This window comes from Triticum urartu, chromosome 3A, assembly GCF_056163025.1.
Source record: "Triticum urartu cultivar PI428250 chromosome 3A, HENAU_Tu73, whole genome shotgun sequence".
NCBI classification, from domain to species: Eukaryota; Viridiplantae; Streptophyta; class Magnoliopsida; order Poales; family Poaceae; genus Triticum; species Triticum urartu.
Genome location: NC_141875.1, coordinates 430,987,948 through 431,008,728, shown reverse-complemented (window position 1 = coordinate 431,008,728; position 20,781 = coordinate 430,987,948). Strand labels below are relative to the sequence as shown.

The window sequence follows — 20,781 nt, the reverse complement described above, 5'->3', positions numbered from 1 at the left end:
AAGAGGGCCCCAAAAAAAACAAAAACAAAAATGAGAGAAAAAGAGAGAAGGGGCAATGCTACTATCCTTTTACCACACTTGTGCTCCAAAGTAGCACCACGTTCTTCATAGAGAGAGTCTCCTATGTTGTCACTTTCATATACTAGTGGGAATTTTTCATTATAAAACTTGGCTTATATATTCCGATGATGGGCTTCCTCAAATGCCCGAGGTCTTCATGAGCAAGCAAGTTGGATGTGCACCCACTTAGTTTCAGTTTGAGCTTTCATATACTTATAGCTCTAGTGCATCCGTTGCATGGCAATCCCTACTCACTTGCTTCGATATTGATTGATGGGCATCTCCATAGCCCATTAATTTTCCTAGTTGATGTGAGACTTTCTCCTTTTTGTCTTCTCCACACAACCTCCACCATCATATTCTATTCCACCTATAGTGCTATATCCATGGCTCACGCTCATGTATTGCATGAAATTTGAAAAGGTTTGAGAACATCAAAAGTATGAAACAATTGCTTGGCTTGTCATCGGGGTTGTGCATGATTTGAATATTTTGTGTGGTGAAGATAGAGCATAGATAGACTATATGATTTTGTAGGGATAACTTTCTTTGGCCATGTTATTTTAAGAAAACATGATTTCTTTATTAGTATGCTTGAAGTATTATTGTTTTTATGTCAAATGATAGACTATTGCTTTGAATCACTCGTGTCTTAAGATTCATGCCATGATTAGATTATATGATCAAGATTATGCTAGGTAGCATTCCACATCAAAAATTATCTTTTTTTATCATTTACCTACTCGAGGGCGAGAAGGAATTAAGATTGGGGATGCTGGTACGTCTCCAACGTATCTATAATTTTTGATTGTTCCATCCCAATATTCTACAACTTTTACATACTTTTCGCAACTTTTTATACTATTTTTCGGGACTAACATATTGATCCAGTGCCTAGTGTCGGTTCCTGTTTGTTGCATGTTTTTTGTTTCGTAGAAAATCCATATCAAATGGAGTCCAAACGGGATAAAAATTTACGAAGATTTTTTTGGAATATATGTGATTTTTGGGAAAAAGAATCAATGTGAGACGATGCCCGACGGGCCCACAAGGACGGAGCGCGCGCCCTAGGGGGTAGGGCGCGCCTCTAGTCCTTGTGGCCACTCCGTAAGGCTGTTGGTGCCCTTCTTATGGCACAAGAAAGCTAATATCCGGATAAAAATTGTGTTAAAATTCCATCCCAATCGGAGTTATGGATCTCCAGGAATTTAAGAAACGGTGAAAGGCCCGAAATAGGGAATGCAGAAATAGAAGGAGACAGAGAGAGATACAATCTCGGAGGGGCTCCCGCCCCTCCGCCGCCATGGAAGCCAAGGACCAGAGGGGAAACCCTTCTCCCCTCTAGGGGAGGTCAAGGAAGAAGAAGAAGAAGAAGGGGGCTCTCTCCCCCTCTCTCCCGGTGGCGCCGGAACGCCGCCGGGGCCATCATCGTGACCGCAATCTACACCAACAACTTCGCTGCCGTCATCACCAACTCTCTCCCCCTCTATGCAGCGGTGTAACACCTCTTATCCCCACTGTAATCTCTACTTGAACATGGTGCTCAACGCTATATATTATTTCCGAATGATGCATGGCTATCCTATGATGTTTGAGTAGATCCGTTTTGTCCTATGGGTTGATTGATGATCATGATTGGTTTGAGTTGCATGTTTTATTATTGGTTCTGTCCTATGGTGATCTCCATGTCTCACAATCGTGAGGGATCCCCGCTGTAGGGTTTGCAATATGTTCATGGTTTGCTTATTGTCCGCGTTTCATGAGTGATAGAAAAACAAACACGGATAAGTGGGTTATGGCTTATGGGAATAAAGAGGACTTGATACTTTAATGCTATGGTTGGTTTTACCTTAATGATCTTTAGTAGTTGCGGATGCTCGCTAGAGTTTCAATCATAAGTGCATATGATCCAAGAAGAGAAAGTATGTTAGCTTATGCCTCTCCCTCATATAAAATTGCAATAATGATTACCGGTCTAGTTATCGATTGCCTAGGGACAAATAACTTTCTCATGACAAAAAGCTCTCTTCTAAAGCTAACTTAGTTGTGTCTTTATCTAAACAGCCCCTAGATTTTATTTACATGCTCTTTACTATCTTGCAAACCTATCCTACAACACCTACAAAGTACTTCTAGTTTCATACTTGTTCTAGGTAAAGCGAACATTAAGCGTGCGTAGAGTTGTATCGGTGGTCGATAGAACTTGAGGGAATATTTGTTATACCTTTAGCTCCTCGTTGGGTTCGATACTCTTACTTATCGAAAGAGGCTACAACTGATCCCCTGTACTTGTGGGTTATCATCGCATATATAGTCTAAAATAGTTCAAATGTTCAAAAACATTGGTAGTTCTAATTAAAAGGTTCAAATATTACCCTCCAACATTGTTGTCCTCCTTAACAGCCCACATATGCTCAATCAGATCTTCCTTCAATTGCCTGTGAGTTGCTTGATGTCGAATTTGTTGATGTATTTGAACAAACTCTTCAAATGTGGTCGGATTTTGGTCGGGAAGTTTGATAGGATCACCCATGTTCTCAAATTCAAGACCTGCGCAACATCCTCACCCTCATCCTTCATGATCATGTTGTGCATGATCACACAACAGATCATCACCTCCCACAAGGTCTGGGAATCCCATTGTTTAGCAGGTCCACGGACAACTACAAAACTTGCTTGTAGGAGCGGATGGTACCTGAGCACCGGCCAGAGAACGGATGTGGAACTGCGATGGAGGAGAAGCGGCGTGGGGCCTGGGTGTACCGTTGGACGTGACAGACTCGTCGAGTTCCGGCAGGGGTGTGGCATGTCAGCCGTGCTAGTGGAGCGACGGCCAAGGCAAGAGGGAAAAAGGGAATGAGAGAAAATAGGAGGATGGAGGCACAGGGTCCGGGAGGGTTTTTGGATGGACCAGGGGTGTCGGAGTCCTACGTGGCTGCTGTCCGAACTCCTGCAAATCGACCATACCTTCACTTTGTCCCCGGTTTGTCGGAAAAGTACGTTTGGACCACTCAGCGGACCTATACATGCCCGCATTGAATGGCCCAACATGTTCGGCCCGTGGAGTCCGGATGATTGCAGACGCTTTGAGGATCCGTTTTGGTGATGCCCTAATACAAGTAATTTCCGGATAAAATGACCGAACAGGCGCCGAAATGGTAAAAAAGAGTCAAGAGTTGAGGGCCAGCTGCCAGTGGAAAAAGTCCATTATATCATTAAACTTGTAGAGCTTAGCTAAATCAAATCCCTAACTTCGAATCCCGGTCGTTGGTACCCTGAACTTATCAATCCCGGTTTAAATCGAACCTTGGAGTTGTTTGGTGCAAAGGGAAAGCAATGATCCTAGGATTACATCTCTTAGGTCACTCCTTTGATGGGCCGACCAACTTGCAAAATAGTCACGAGGTTTTTTTTAAAAAAAATGTGCATTATATTGAAAAATGTTCACAAATCAGATGAAATGTTTAGAAATTAAAAATATTCTTAAATACAAAAACTTCAGGAGTTCGATTTTTTTAAGAAACTCAAAAATTGTTTGTAAAATTGAAAAGGTTTCTTGCATTCGAAAAAAATTCATGGCTTCCATAAACGTTCTGAATATTAAAAATTGTTCATGAATTTGAAAAAAGATCACGAACTCTAAAAATGAAAAATATATATTCACAAACTCTAAAAATGTTAACAAATTTATAAAGTGTTGATGAATTTGAAAAAATGTTCATGAGTTTGAAAATCCTTTGAAAAGTTGAACAAATATGTACAAACTAGAAACATGTTCGCGAAGTCAAAAAATATTTTTGAATTTTATTTTTCATGACTTTTTGAAAACATTTACAAGTTTGAAAGATGTTCACGGATTTTTAAAAAAAATACGAAGTTGAAAATGTTCAACATATACTTAAGAGAATTGACCATGTATTGTAAAATGATCATTTTATATTCAAAAATATACATGAAAGTAGATACATAATGTTTAAAAAAGAAATCTGATAATAAAATAGAGAATAGGAAAAATAAAAAGAAAGAAAGAAAGAAAGAAAAATGAATAAGTAAATAAAAGTGCCTAAGGAAATTGTAAATTAAAAAAAACAAAAAGGGATATAAAATGATAATAGAAATTACGGAAACGGAAAGTCAAAAGAGGGGAAAAAAGAGTTACTTGGGCACAAGTACGAAAAAAAAGAATTCCGGAAACCAGTTTAAGTTCGCTATGCAAGTGGGCACAAATACAAAAAGAATTAGTTATTGGGCGGCCCTTACAAGACTAGAGGTGGAAGATAAATATGACAGGCGGGTCAAGTCAGCAGGCAAAATTAGCAAATTATCCCATTTTGGGATATATATTTTTCACGTGGAAAACAATTCCAAGATTTGATTTAGACCGGGATCTATAAGTTCTGGGTGCTAACAACCAAGATTCAGAGTTGGGGGTTCGATTTAGCTAAGCTCTATAGGGTCAAAGTTTAAAATGGTTTTTTTCGGCCGGTCGTCCCTGGGCGCAACTGTTGTGAGTTGTGACGCTTCATGTGGGTGTTGCGTGCCATGGCAACTGAAGGAGGCAACCGGCTGCGCCGCCAGTCTGCCGGAGCAGCCGTGCAGCCAGTACACATCCATGGCCAATGAGCAGGAGAAAGCTCGATTAATGCACAACACAAGAGAAGAAACGCAGAAGGCCAGGACCGCACTGCCCATGCCGGCCTGTTCACTGCCCCGTCAAGCAAGTCTCTAGCTACTAGTACAGCCGCATAGCCTGAAAAGAAAAGCAAACATGGCGGTGGTAGCTTTTGGGGGTGGAGGTGGATGGACCTGTGATGATTATAGTATTATTACTGGTGTCACTCGCGCCGCGTGTGGGGGGAATGATTGATGGCCAATGTGGTGCGCCCTCTTTCGGCCTTTTTCTTGGAGCACGGCACTCGATAAAGAGCCTCGCCCCTCGCATCCGTGTGTGTATACCGGAGACGAGAGATCGATCTCTTCCGTTCGTACGGTAACCGTAGGAGGCAGGCATCACGTGAGCATCATCACAACATACTCGAAGAGACACATTCCTATATGAGGATCGCATATGTATTTATAATTATTTATTTTTGACAACAGAGGACCGCGTATGTATGCACAATGTGGAGGGAGGGAATGCATTCGGTGCACCCACACTTGTGGTGCTATCGATGCACCGTACGCTGTAAAAAAAATTAAAATCCGAAAAAAATCTAGCACATCGACAAAAACATCGGTATATTGTCAGAAAAATTGTATCAAAATGTGTTGAGATAAAAAATGACAAGTTTGATATCAATGTGATAATGGGCCTACTCTAAAGCCCAATTTATGTTATGTACTCCCTCCGTCCGAAAATACTTGTCAAAAAATGGATATATCTAACATATTTTAGTTATAGATGCATCCATTTTTATTCATTTGTCCGACAAGTATTTTCGGACGGAGGGAGTACTGTTTAGTGTTAAATTTGTCATTTTTTTCTGAGTTATGCTTCAAATTTTGAGTTAAAATTTTGTGACAACCAAAATTGATGTTGTGTAAATGTGCTATTTTTTATATTTTAAAATGTGTGTTCGGTGCACCGGTGCACAAGATATTCTCCCTGTGGATGAAACCTAGCAACATTTTCTTAGTGGAAAAACCATCAATGCTTGTTGTGACCTGATGCTGCTCACTATTTCAGAAATACCATCCCCAATCCAGTGCACAATAACTGGGCCTGAAAGATGAACGGTGAAGCTAGGAGAAAATTTTATAAAGTCAAGTTGTATGTAGACAAGCTACGTTGTTGGAGCCGGTGAAAGCGATCGCGGCTCACAGCGCTCCCCCTCCCAAGAAGGGGAAGACTGCCTCACCTCCTGAAGAGGAGGACAACGACGATGGCAGTAGCAAGGAGGGAAGGATGATGATGAGCCTGATGACCCACACGTATAGGGGATCGCGACAGTCTTTGAGGGTAGTATTTCATTCAAATTTATTGTTTCGACACAAGGGGATTCTGAATATTTATAAGCCTTAGCATTTGAGTAGTCAATTCAATCACACCTAAGAAGTTATTTCTCTACAACAAAGTATCAATAGCACAGTAGTATGATAGTTTTGATAGTAGAGGTAAGAGTAGCAATAGTAGTAGTAACAGTGACAGTGGCAATTTTGTAGTAGTCGGAACAATAGCGGCAATAGTAGTAACTTAGCAAAGACAATATGAGCAAACCGTAGGCATTCGATTAGCCATGGATATTTGTGTGGATGGCATTCATCATGTAACAGTAACAACCTAGAGCGGTATATAATAGCTCAAATTCATCAATTCAATGTAGGCATGTATTTTGTATATAGTCATATGTGCTTACAATAAGAATTTGCATGACATCTTTTGTTCTACCCTCCGGAGTCCATAAGAAAATGTAAGGGTAATTAAGGCCTCCTTTTAATACAGAACCAGATCAAAACATTAACACATGATGAATATATGAACTCCTCGAATTACAGTCATCCCCAGAGAATATCCCAATTATTGTCACCTTGGGGTCAACGGTTCAGAACAATAACAAATGCATATAACTAGCAGATAGGATCAAGAACTCATATATGTTCATGAAAACATAATAGGTTCAGATCTGAAATCATGACACTCGGGCCCTAGTGACAAGAATTAAGCATAGCAAAGTCATAGAAATATCAATACCAGAATATAGTGGATACTACGGATCAAGCCCTAACAAATTGACTCGATTACATGACAAATCTCATCCATCTCCATCACCGCCCAGCAAGCCTACGAAGAAATTACTCACACCCGATGGTGAGGATCATGGAATTGTTGATGAAGAAGGATTGATGATGACGATGGCCACGAATCCCCCTATTTGAAGCCCCGAACGGACTCTAGATCAGCCCTCCCGATGAAGAATAGGGAGTGGCGGCGGCCCCATATCGTAAAATCCTATGAGACTTCTTCTCTTATCTTTTCTCGGGAATACGGTACTTATGGAGGTGGAATTAGGTCAGACGAAGACACAAGGGGCCCACAAGATACCAGGGCGTGCCCAGGGAGTGTGAGCAGCTGGTGGCCCCCTCTAGTGGATTTGCACCATTATTTTTTATTTATTCGATAAAAAATCTCCGCCAAGTTTTGTCCAATTCCGAAAGCTTTTATTACTGAACAAAAAACAACACCATGGTAGTTATGCTAAAAACAATGTTTGTCCAGATTAGTTTCATTCAAATTATGCAAATTAGAGTCCAAAATAAGAGTAAAGGTGTTTGGAAAAGTAGATACGTTGGAGATGTGTCAGAGGCCTCCAAGGAGGAGGGTGGTCTTGCCGGTGAGGGGGTGCGCAAGCGACCGTGGTTGCGCGGGCCTTGAAGAGGAGCCATAGCGGCGGGATCTCCGCCACCGAAGCTCATCCAGAGGAGGGGCCCCACGAGGGCTCCCCGAAGATACGGAGGACCATGGAGGACATTGGTGCTCCTCCGGCAGTGGTCCTTCCTATCAAGGTGGTGAAGCCCCCGTGGCAGCGCAACACATTCGAGCATGGCTGTTTTGTGTTTTCTTCCTTGCTCAATTTTTCCTTTTTCATTGGGTAGAGTGGAGAATAGGGTGTCACCGCGGCTAGAGGTCATTGCTTTGAAGACTGGTAGGTATTCCATCTTTTGGTCTTTGCCCGTGGAGTCTTAGGGATTTTGTCACTCCGTGGTGAAACTATTTTTATTTTTGCTATAGATGTCCCACCTCTAGCCATTGATCCCAAGGTCGCGACGGTCTCAGCTTTCGCTCCACAAGTCCCGAACCGCCCCGCTATTGGCGAAGTGGATGCCGGAGCCCTTCGCCAAACGATGATAAGGTTGTGGATGAGGCAAAGATCGAGAGGCCCAAGGCTTGCATGCTTGAGGCCGTAGTACCACCTATAGTGCCGCTAGAAATGGGGTCCATTGTCCCACCTTTCATGTCTGCATCTTCGTTGGAACCTGTTTCCGACACCTTGAAGTCTGATGCCAAGGGGCAGGACTGGAGGAGGAAGACGAGGAGGGCGGCCATAGACTATGTCGTGGTGTCATTGTCGCCTTCATCATCCTTGAAAGGGGATGAACAAGGGTCGGATGTGCCAGAGGAGACCAAGGCCGCCAAGACCACGAAGCCTTTCTACTCCTCTATCCGAAAGCAAGGTGACTCGGTGGAGTCGAGGTTCGTGGTAATTTACCCTTATCCCTAGCAATTGTATTGTACTACATCAATAGTAGCAGTAGCAACAACAACAACAGTAGTAGTGGGAGGAGGAGCAGTAGGAGTAGCAGCAACAACAACAGTAGTAGTACCCTTGAGACCAACTGTAGTAGTAGTAGCAGCAGCAGGAGTAGTAGTAGCAGCAGCAGGAGGAGTAAGTAGTAGTAGTAGTAGTAGTAGTAGTAGTAGTAGCAGCAGCAGTAGCCCCTGAGACTAACTATGATTGGCATTTAGAAACCAGGCTTAGGTCATAGTCCTTTGCCACTAGTCGGTAGATAGCACAATCCTATTAAAAGCACTGTTTAATAAAATAGTAAGCTCTCGATTGTATTTTTTCAGTAAGAATACCACATGTGTCATTTCTTCACGAAACAGCACAACAGAGTAGAAGTAGAATGGTCGATCAAGTTTGATACCCAAAAAATATAATTTGTTTTTTTAAATCCGTATTTTGTTTGAATTTACTATTCATGCGAGAGGGCATGGAATCATGTTCACCTTTGTACTTCTGTTGTCTCATTATATAAAATTTGGCGATTCCTATTTGGTGTGTGGGTCGCTACAACGCATACCCTCCCCATGCACTACGTCCTCGCTATGGGCCGGCCCATAATGGATTTTTTTTCCACCAGTTTTTGGAAGGTTCTAGAACCTTCCATAAACTGTTTTATTTTCTTCTGTTTTTGTATGTTTTTTCTTGTTGCCTTTATTTTTATTTTTCTTCTTCTTTTATTTTTAATTTTATGAAAGATTTTCTAAAATTCTCTATATTTTTGAATCCGTGAACATTTTTGAATTTGAAACTCATGACCAATTTTTGAATTTACAAACATATTTTTTCAAGTTTGTGAATATTTTTTGAATTCATGAATATTGTTAAATTTGCAAAATTTTAAAAATTCATGAACATGTTTTTGAATTCGCTAACATTTTTTGAGTTCATGAACAATTGTTTTGAATTTGAGAACATTTTTAGAATTCATGAATATTTTTTAGAACTTGCGAACATTTCTTTGAAAGTCATGTACATTTTTTAAACTCACAACAACTTTTGGAAACTTGTATATTTTTTGAATTCATGAACATTTTTTGGACTCACGAATAGTTTTTAAAATACATGATTTTTTGAATCCATGAATATGTTTGAATTTATGATTTATTTTTCTAATTCACAAACAATCTTTGAATACATGAATCTTTTTTATCAAAAATTTCAATTTGTTTTGAATTTTGGAATTTTTTTAAATGTTGAATTATCTTAAAGAAGAAGAAAAATAAAAGCAGAAAAACAGAAGGCAAAAGGGAAAAAGAAAAAAAAATTAATGGGGCGTCTCGCACACCAAATAGGAGCACCCATAAAAATTGCAGTCATTTTGTCTGAAAAAAGATAGTCATTTATCTCAAAAAATGTAGGCATGGGACCCAGCCCAATTACAACATGGGTGCTACCGTGCAGGATCTGCTCTCACTTGTTTCTAGCATCGTTGCTAATACAATCTCTTGCGCTCGCAGAAGACCTTTCTCTTAGAGCCTCGTGGTGGTGTGTGGCTCGCAGAAGACCTTTCTCTTAGAGCCTCGTGGTGGTGTGACAGCAAACCGAAGGTACATGATATACAAGACAGAACTAAATGAGCTTATTTGACAGTGATTAGAGAGATTTCACTTTATAGGTGCAACTTTAGTAGTTGCAGTTTTAATTTTAGAAGTAGAACATCGAATGTTGATGCGCATAATCTAGCCAAACATTCCCTTTTGCTTGATCAGGGCCAAACATTCCCTTTTGCTTGATCAGGGTCATCACTTGTGGCTCATTTCTCCGCATGTACGCATCCCTCTTAATGTTCAAATGAATCAATCAAGTGTTGGCACCTCTCAACAACAACAAAAAACAGTCCCTCAACAGAAACAAGTACAAAACAGAGTACAAGGAGGCACTCACTAATACAATCTCCTAAAAAACTACTCCCACTATCCCATAACATAAGACGTCTTTTAGTGTTAAAAAAGTCTTGCATTATGGGACGGAGGGAGTACGAAACAGAGTACAAGCCATCCTTCTCAAGGACACATGCAACTAAATTATTACAAATCCCATAGAATCAGCAAAAAACAAAAAAGACGTCATGGCAACTTGCCAAACGCAACACAAGCTATAGCCGAGTCCCCTACGTCGGAGGGGGAGATCATCCAGACACCAACAGAAACCAGGCAGCAAACCTTCTTGTACAAGATTTTATCTTTCGGAAGCTTCCTGGTGCCATTGTGCGTTAATGACTCAGGGAATAATATACCTCAAACATTTCGAATGGAAAACTTCACGTCCGGTAAGTTGCACCTCCTACCAGGCTACAAGGCATCCAATTCTGTAAGAAAGCATCCAACTGCACCGTGCCATCAATCACTTGCTACAATAATTCAGGACGCCTTTATTCTTGCTTCATGTAGGATTTGTACTCTGCACACTTGGGAGACCCAAGAAGCGGCCTATAAATACCTTGGTCCATCCATTCCCCAGTTCATCAAGCACACGACAGTTCTAAGCCTTCCAGTGCCGGAACAGAGCAGCATATAAGAATGGCATCCCTGAAGGCCGTGAAGCCAACCGGACTTGAAGGGCAGGCCAAGGAGCCTACCAAGGTTAGTGCCACCAAGGGGCCTGCAAAGCTCAGTGCCACGGCGACCAAGCCAGCAGCCGCCAAGGGTGGCATCAAGAAGGCCGAGTCAAAGCCACGGGAGCCTAAGAAGAGGGTACAACCTGCAGCTGATGTCATATTGAGATCCTTATAACCTTCACCTTGCATGCTCTTTCCCTGATGATGGTGTTTTTCAAATGACAGCAGGTGAAGAGCTCCAAGCCAGCAGCAGCAAAAAACTGACAACGGCAGCAGAAGAAATGGAGCTTGCATGCTATCTTCATGGTGCTATGAATTATATATGAATCCCGCCTTTCCCTTCCTTTGTCTCCCATGATGTCGATCATGCCTCGACAGGCGCTGACAGTGTGTGCGCAATCCATGTGACGAATATTACAAATAAGACGTGTAGTTCTGCCATCTGCTTCATCTTATCCTGCTTGATGTTTCACTGCTTTCTCCCATTTTACGTGTGTTTGTTTGGGTTTGATTGGCAAATACAATAACACAAACACCAATCACCCGAGACCCTAAGAATCATCATCTCTGTGGTGTCGTCTGAAAAAAAAGAAGCAAAACCCATTATGCCAACGATAATAGGAGTACATGACAAACGATTATCATGATCCTACACAACCACAATCATCAAACGAACAGAAATTTCAGGACACAGAACTGTTACAAAATCACACAACCAATCACCATAAACGCTGATGATGTCTCAAAAAGTAACACTACGTGAATGACCAGCCACACTTACCCAAAAATTAGAAGAACACACACCTGGTAATTATGAACAGAAAAGTCAAACGTGGGCACTTCCGAAATTATCCTGGCGCATTTAGAAACAACAAAAAAACTTCCTCAATCAACTTTTATATTACCTATACAGTGACTTCCTAGTTTTTGTTCGATACAAATTCGAACATTGCAGAACCCATGATTACAAGCCCTTGTGAGTGATATAAAGTACACCTCATCTACAAGTTCAAAAACAGAAGGGGTAAAAGAAGGCGTTGTTTCGACTCATGTAGGTTCCTCCTTAAACGGATAGCAGGTAAAGAAGTGTACAGGCCAACATGCCAGGAAAGTGCACACCAACAAAGTTGATACATTTTGGAACGTTCATTTTTCTGTCGTATACTAACTAGAAGCGGAAGCGCATTTTGCCACGTCATTTGGCCTTGTAGCTTTCTTTTGGTGTTTTTTTTCATAAAGGGCGTTTTTATTATTTCATAGTGAAGCACCAAGAGGATACAAACACAATGAGCATACACCCGGCCTCTGCACGACTAGGATGCAGACAGCCAACACCAACACACACACAAGGGATCACGCCGGCAAAAAGCAAAGTCATTGAAGACCAAAGCTATGTCTCGGTGGAGGAAAACAAAAAAGAAGGGATAACACACAAATAACAAACAGCACCACCGCCCACCATCTTTGACAACATTGAAACTACGAGAAAGGTTCAGCGTTCTTTTGGTGGTGGTCGTCTATTTTGTGTATTTCTTCGTTGGGTACTTGGTCGTCTATTTTGCATGATTTAGAGGGCACACATCTCTTATTGGTATTTAGTAAAAAAAATTGCACCAATTACTGTCCTTATGAAGACCCCCGATTCATATGCATTACCTTAACTGGAGAGCAGCTAGGTTAGAGCAGAATAGACAGATTTTGAGCTCTAATTGATGGGCCTAATTTTGAATGTGGGCCTTGCAGAACCCAGGTTTGTTACATGTGGACTTCTGAGCTGTTAATTGATTTGAGAATTAAAAATCATAGTGGTAAAACACAAGGCCCAAACCTTCTGGATCTCTAACCCCACTAGCCGGAGGCACACAAACACGAAGGCAACGTCGATGTAATGGTCATGTTGAAGCTCACTGCCGGTGTCCACGGCTACAGCTTTCACCTTCGCTCGCCCTCCACCGCCTCCCAGGACTCCGCCAGATCTCACATCCAACCCTAATGTCCTCCAGTCCATAAGCACATCTCCCTCCAAGCCCAATCCCCCCTCTTCCTCTATGGCCGGTGGCATGATGTTGGAAATTTTGGATTGTTACGTCTAGTTCCCTCACCTGTCTGCCTTAGCGTTGAAGGGAGGAGGGTGTTTGATATGTGCAAGGAGGCCAAGGGACCAACTGACTTGGGAGAGAGCGACACTGCGTCCACCGGACGGACATACTTTCCTACTGCTCTGCCTATGTCTGAGGGAGTACCAGGGGTGCCAGGATGTCCGACGGCTGGCAGGTGATACGAAGCCCAAGCAAGCGACACAGGCACCTCGCGGCTGGGCCCAGGTCAAATCATTGGTCCTGACCGACTGACAAGCAAGGCCCACCACGAAAACAAACCTGGAGTGCGCACAATTCACAACTTCTTACATGCCTTAGGGAGCTTAGAGGTTGAAATTAACACAGAATTCCAAGTCAACATCAGTGGGGTTTTTTTTTTTGAGGAGGAGGATCACCCCCGGCCTCTGCATCCGACAGATGCATACGGCCATAGTCAACATCAATGGTGATTGAGAAGAACTACCCTTACCTCAAGTTAATGAACTCAAAAGAAATCCCATAACAGAAGACTTGGCACAGGATAATACTCCCTCTGTCCCATAATATAAGAGCGTTTTTGACACTACACTAGAGGGAGTACAATATTGGCACGGCCACAATTAATACATTCTTACAGTTTAATGAGAACCGTAGCAAATTTTTTACTACACAAAAATAATTCTAGCAGGGGAGGAGTTTAAGGCAAAAGATAAAGGCGGTAACAGCAATTACCTTCTAGAAGGGACTAATCCAACGGGCCAACTGCAATTGCCACTCAAAAACCAGGCGCCTTGGAGTTGGCGCAGAAGCTGCATTTCGGCAAGTTGCATCATCGGCATAAATAACAGAAAAGACATCTTCAACCAAAGGATCCCTTCCACCCCTAAGAGGATCCTGTGAAAAGATTTAAATAAACAAGTTAGAGCCTCATAATTAGGCGAGATGTTTTAATTACACAATTATACAGCAGTTACCAGTTCGGAGGGCTAATTATACAAATACTAATGAAAGTAAGATTTTAGCAAAGACATGATAAGATCTCTCTCTTACTAACCAATACTCCCTCAGATCCATAATAAGTGTCGCAGTCTTGAACTAAGGTTAGTTCAAAACTGCGACACTCTGCCTAAGCAGACCACCCCCAAGCCGCTACGCAAGGGCCTTTCCTCCGCCACTCTGCTGATTGCCTGGATTATCTGGAACAGAGGAACACGTGTGTCTTCGATGGCGACCTCCCGTTTGCCCCGAACACCATCGCACGCATGAAAGAGGAAGCCGCCCTTTGGTCTAGAACCGGAGTCCTCGGCCTTCGATTGTTGTTGCCGACAACCTGGGACATTCACTAAACGACCACCATGTATCTTTTGCCTCTTTGAGGGACGCTGTACCGAACTCTCCTGCTTTCCAATGAAATGAAACGCAAAACCTTTTTGTGTTTTCTCAAAAAAAATGAAGGCGGAGATATTTACGGTATGTTTGGTTTGTGACGAAAACAACCATACCAATTGTTTGGTCACAACCAGAACTTTGGTCCTTGTTTGGAATTTGGAATGTTGCCAAGAAAGCTTCATGCCCATGTCCCTTTTCCCACTCAAGTTCATTCTAATTGGCAATATGGCCCAATCATAGGCAAGCAAAACCTTGGCCAGAACTGGTTTGGCTCAACCATGCACACCCTAACACTTTAGTTGATTTGACAAGTCACCACTATTAAGTTGAATGATATAGCAACTACTACTTTTTCCCTACGTAAAATATTCTAGTATTACTATATAATTGGTACTAGTAAGATTCAGTGTCGCCATAACCTAGTGCGAACCAAGGAAAGGCCCACATAACCCCATTTTCTATCCTGAGAATTTGTTCATACAATGACCTCAAATATTTGAAATAGCACATTGAGGAGGTAGTCTTTCCAGAAATCCACCAATTTCATTTAGCAAAGTAAAAAAAGTAAGACAATTTGCGAATGAAGTCCTTACTGTTTGAGTAAATAGTTAGCATATGAATCAAGTTGAATTTTACAGTTATAACTACTATGATATACTACGACACAAAAAATGATTCATTATCAACATCCACATTTGTCACCTGTATAAATATATCTGTATGTGTTTTCCCTTCGTACAATAATAATGTGGCCTGGGCACCAGCTTGTTGAAGGACGTCTACAAAAGTTCGACTGCACATAAAAAGAAGCAGAGTAACTTGTATCGTGAAATTGGGAAACATTATATTGGTTAAACAGGGGAGCAATCAACTAAATATCAATCCAAATAACAGACAATAGATCAACCTTGTAGGCTTGCACTAGAAGCAGCAAAATATAGATGAGTAGAAAGTCAAAAAGAATTCTCAAATGTAGTATTATTGTTACAGGTGAAATAGTTGACACTTAATGCTGCACATGTAAAAACAGAGAGAATATTCATGTTCTAGTCAGCCAATCCCCAAACTTGCCAGTATTTTGATAAATATACTATCATCTGGACTTCTGGAGTTTAACAAAGAGTGGTGTATGAATAGTTCTGCTATTGTTCCTATCGAAGGAAAGTGTGAATACACCTTTCAACTTTGCAAACTTTATGTACAGTTTTGGTTTTAATATACTTCATCTTCAACAATTACCTTGGTACTAAAAGAGATGCTAAAAGCCTAAAAGTAGAGAAGGAAAGACCATGACATTTAACTTAGAAAAGTTTGATGCTGTGACTGCAAAAGGGTATGTTACCTTACCCCAGCTTGGTTTATTGTTTCATGAAATCCAACTAGAGTATTTTCTGTAGCCTTTTCAACTCAATGAAGTTGTATACTGAAAATTGAAATGCGAAGGCGAGATATCCTACCCAACCTTGGTTTATTGTTTCATGAAATCCAACTAGAGTATTTTCTGTAGTCTTTTCAACTAGATCAGAAGAACAGACAGTGACTAAACTAAGATGCCAAGGGAAGTTTGTTTTAATAAATTGAGATGCAGATGGACTTGCACAGTAAAAGAATTTCCTTTTACCACAACATCAAGAATTTTTGGAGGGTAGGTGGGTATGGTTTGCCCTTCATTGTGTTAAATAAACATCTGCAGAAGACATAAACAAACCTGGAAGATGATGGTATTGAATAATCATCTGTTCCATGCATAAGAAAGATACGAGGAAGTAGAGCTATGGTCCGGGCACTTGACTCCTTGACAACAATTTCAGGAGAATAACGTGACAATGATTCTTCTCCCTCCATTATACTGAAACAGTAATTGTGCTTGGTGTCGGTATCAATTTATTATTAAATAAATGGATCAAAGCATAGTCATATTACTACCTGAGAAATATTGAACGGTTCAGACCACGCTGATGGAAATGGTCGACCAAATTATGGATGTTGTATCTGCAAAAATATTACTGTTACTGAACCATGTCGAGTGTCCACCATTATACATCCGAAAGGAAACATAAAATATTGGAGGTCAAGTTTTATTTGTAATCCAATGAAAAAGAAATATCACAATATATATTTGTAAGATAACTTTGAAGTACAAATCTATCAAACTCCATGTGACATTGGAATATGATGGTGTCCTCTTTGTAGATTAGAAGCAACTGGGACTAGGTGAAGGAGTTTGGTAGTGGCGTCATTCCAAAAATTTGGACCAAACTATTATTGTAATTACTGGCACAGAGGAAAAGTTGGAAAATTTATAAGGTCTTTCTTTGTGACAAACACGAGCCATCTGGTTGCAAATACAAAGACAACAATTGGTTTGGTTCTACTATTTTAAGACTAGCTCTCATATTGATACATTCAAATTAGTTCAAATCCAGAACATACAAAATATGATCACTGCAATTACTTTTTGAATACACAAAAGGGCAACCTAATGTGTACCCAGTATCTGATCAAATATGCTGAAGTCAATATCTTCCAGAGCAATCACTCAATATTCTGTGAACAATATGAAATTTAACCTTTGGTTATGGGTTTTAAGGAGTATTCGAAAACCAAAACCCCCAAAATGTCATCACAACTTACAGGAGCTCTGATGCTTGTACTATCTTAAGTTCCACAAGTAGTTAAATAGCCATGCACAAAAGACTAACCAGCAAGGAACCTAAGATCTCACCCTCCAGATAAACCAAAGTATGCGTTGATTTGTGTAACACTCCAAGAAATGGGCTGTCCGCTAGACTCTTTTACTGCCTGTTCCATTAGGGCACATGCTGAAATATGTGCTCCTGCTGACTGACCCATCAAGTAGATCCTACAGGTTTATCGTAAAATCAACTAGGCCACAGAGTTATGATAACTGAAATGCCGTGCATATACAAACATCACTCTGGTGGAAGGTATCAGTAATGATAATAAACAGAATGATGTAAATATATGCCATCAACATAATGCAAAATGACATGTAAATATTTATAAAACTTAAGCTAGCACAAGGGCTTTAAGTAAAGTTCTAAGAAGTGTCCAGTGTATAAAAAGAGGTCAAGTTTCCTGAGTAATTCATTAATAATTTGTGGCTATCTAGCTGACAATCATCGGTTAACCGAATCATGCATCTTCTTAAGCAAATGACATGAATTGGCACGTAAACTTAGCCTAAGGGTAAAAACTGCTCTTTGTGGTCGTTCAACAGTCACTTTCGTACACACAAAAAAAATGGTTATCTTACTGATTAGGATCACCTCCATAACTAGCAATGTTGTTACACACGAATGAGATCCCCTGAGAAGCATCGCTAACCATGTCACTTATTGTTCCTTGAGGAAAATTTCTGAAAATAGACGTGTGAATATTGTGTCAAGAAAATAAAAAGTGAAACAATTGTTCAATATTATTAACAAAAATAATATGGAGTGATTTCAACGGAAATCAAGCAGCACCTATAATCAATGCAAGCAACTAGGATTCCTCTCTCAGCCAACCGCCTGCCAAGAAGGGCACCCCATGCCTTGTAACTGAATTTCGAGCAAGGTCGTCAACAAATGAAGTCGCCGTGAAGGATTAACGGAATGCGTAGTTGCAAAAATATCAACTCACCCAATAATCCAGGCCCCACCAGTTACAAAGGCCACCACGGGACAGGGTCTTCTATTATCTTTGGGTATATACAAATCCAACCTGTACAATGCAATTGTCATAAAACTGAAAAAAAAACATAGGAATGATTTCTGGGGCATTGGGGTGGGGATGGTTGATGTCACCTGTTTCTCGGTTGTTCTCCATAAACTATACTTCTACGAACCTGACTTGAAAAGAAATAGTAATATCCAACTGCAGTAAGAAAAGAATGTTTTCAGAATGCTATAGGATACCGATGATACCATATTCTAATGAAATGAGCCAACAATCCAAGGGTCCATTCAAGAAGCAGAAGACCACATGAACATCAAAAATAACAAAGAATATCCATCCACATGCTCTTTGATGTGCATAACAAAAACTGATAGCGCAATCCCTGAAATGTTAACCTGTCTGCAATATACCTTGCAAAAAACCTGGCATAAGTAGAATGGCATAGATTGCGAGGGCAAGAAGCTGCCTCATCCAGCGGTAACCTAACCTGAATAAAAATAAAATTAGAACAGGAACAGAAAAATATCAACAGTGATTCTATTCATCGCTACATTCTGACAAAAAGGGTGAAAATTATCAGTGAATCTTAACCTATCAAGATGAATGTAGTTTCGAACTACAATGAGGGCAAGAATTTGCATGGCCTCCCTATGCCATACTTCAAAAAAAATTGCCTTAATATATTCCCCGCAATTTTCAGTACGGACTCATAATGCAGCATCAAAGGGATACAAACACAATGAGCACACAACCTGGCTTTGCGCCACTAGGATGCACACAACCAACTACTCTAGTGAATACATAACAGGCTTATTTATGTTTCAGCAGAACTACTTGCAAGATCGTCCCCTCGATGTATCTCTTGGAGACGGTTATGACAGAAATAGCTGTGTTGTTGTAGCAAAGATTCGAAACACGATTGTAAGGCAGATAAAAGCGATCCCCTCCTTGTTCCGTCTTTTACAACGAAAGGGGCCAAGATCACCAAATCAAGACGGATACAGTTTTTTTTATTTGTTTGTTTCTGAACAAATGGTTTGTTATGCAAAGACAAAGCCCGCACGACAGGGAAACAGTTATGTGGTCCCCGAAGCTTAATTCTAGTCCATGTCCCTCACGCAATTGAGTGATCAAACAACCTTGTGGAGTTGGCTTCTCCATAGGGATTGATATGAAGCTGCCTTGGCAACTCAGCCATCTCAACGACCTCCGGACATAAGGAAGTTTCCAAGTAGAACTGAAATTTTGGGTCGCTACAGGAGCATCAAAACCATCACCACTACCGTGCGTGTTGCATCATAGCGATCGCCCTCGAGTTGGAGCACCTCATGGCGATGGAGACAGTGGAGTAGCCAGCGAGGAATTTTGGTGATTACCCGAGGTACTGGAGCAGTGTGAAGGTGAGGCGCGTGACGAGGTAGGTCTCGCAGGCGGCATGGCCGACGTCGTGGCGGAAGGACGACTGCCTCCTGGGGCCGGCCGAGCCCGGGGGCCTCGGGGACGCGGACTGCACGGGCGACGAGCGGCGGCGGCCGGCGGAGTCGCTCCGCGGGAGGAGCGCGTCCGCCTCGCGCGCGTCGTCCCCGGAGGGGGGAGGCTGCATTGCCATTGCGTGGCGAAGGCTCGGGAAGGTCCGCCGGGCGGTTGGGAGTGGGAGATTCGAGTTGGTGCGGAAGAACGGGGCGGGGAGGAGGGGCGCGCCTAAATAGGAGGAGGCGGGGTGCGTGGCGTGGAGGGACGCGTGGGGGAGGCGAGGCGAGCGTAGCAACATGCCGCAAATCCTCGTTTGCCTCCTTGCTTCGCCATCCTTCCGGCGCGGGCGGACTTTTGCGGGCTGCGGAACCGGGCGAGGCTTTCGGTGCCGAAGGTAGAGTTGGATACAGCAACACGAGTGGTGGTGGTGTGACCCTGTCCAAATTCGAAAAATTATTTACTCGTGGTAGCAGTGCTACTATAGGTCACAGACAGAGCATATATCCTTTGCCAGCAAAAGGATGCGTAGAAGGCTTAACGATGGATGATTTGCACACCACACGACGCTGGATGCTCACACCCCAGCGAGGAAATCTCTTCCGTTATTAGTAGAAAATTAGAAATTTGAAAGGAAAAAAAATGAAACGATGACAACAAACACGAGAGTATGTACTACCTATGGCATATGATAGTATAGTACAATACTTTCTGGTAGTACTAGTATGGGCTAAAATGATTGGTGAGTGGTGTACCGTGGTAGGGCCGTGTATATGATTGTGGCGTGAGGCAGGGGAATCTTTGCAGGTTCTAGAGCTTCGTTTGTGGTCTGCGGAGGGAGGCGTAGCTGGCTCTAGGGTGCGCCGGTGAGGTGAACGCCGCTGCCGTCCGCGTCCGCTCGGGGGGCCCGTGATTACGTGTCGCCGCGCCACGCGTTAGAACCCAAGTGACTTTGCTCCTGGTTTCCGACACGGTTGGCCGGCTGATGCGACTCATTGGAAACGTGCCGCTTCACGTGGCAAATGGCACAAATTTACTCTTAGGAGGAAACTATTTCACAAACTAAATTGTTTCTGAAAGTATTTCACATAGCTGATCTCTAATGTGCAACGCCTGACAGTTGTGCAGCGCCTAACATTCAGGCGCCATACATGTGCAGCGTCCGACAGTTAGGTGGTGCATTATATTGTGCAACGCCTAGCTGTATGAAGCTACACAAGCTGCACAGTAGAGTGCAACGTCTTGCTATCGGACGCTGCAC

At 42.0% G+C, this 20,781-nt stretch overlaps 1 protein-coding gene across 4 annotated transcripts; it reads right to left on the bottom strand.

The window, feature by feature from the left end:
* Nucleotides 1-10,168: 10,168 nt before the first annotated feature.
* On the bottom strand, nt 10,169-19,930 carry LOC125544230 (putative isoprenylcysteine alpha-carbonyl methylesterase ICMEL2). Of its 4 annotated transcripts, XR_015619070.1 has the most exons (13): nt 19,427-19,930; nt 18,461-18,537; nt 18,179-18,248; nt 18,015-18,095; nt 17,858-17,932; nt 17,647-17,748; nt 17,095-17,232; nt 16,296-16,361; nt 16,078-16,218; nt 15,072-15,162; nt 14,031-14,310; nt 13,713-13,874; nt 10,169-11,481 (listed from the first exon to the last, which is right to left on the bottom strand). XR_015619070.1 is itself a non-coding variant. In XM_048707844.2 (12 exons), exons 1-11 carry the CDS (start codon nt 19,819-19,821, stop codon nt 13,716-13,718), a joined length of 1,395 nt encoding a protein of 464 aa, XP_048563801.1. In that variant the 5' UTR covers nt 19,822-19,911; the 3' UTR covers nt 10,169-11,481; nt 13,713-13,715. The 4 variants fall into 4 exon arrangements, 2 of the variants coding, with proteins under 2 accessions (XP_048563801.1, XP_048563803.1); XM_048707844.2 differs by lacking the exon at nt 14,031-14,310 and having other exon boundaries at nt 19,427-19,911; XM_048707846.1 differs by lacking the exon at nt 14,031-14,310 and having other exon boundaries at nt 18,461-18,532; nt 19,427-19,720.
* Nucleotides 19,931-20,781: the final 851 nt, after the last annotated feature.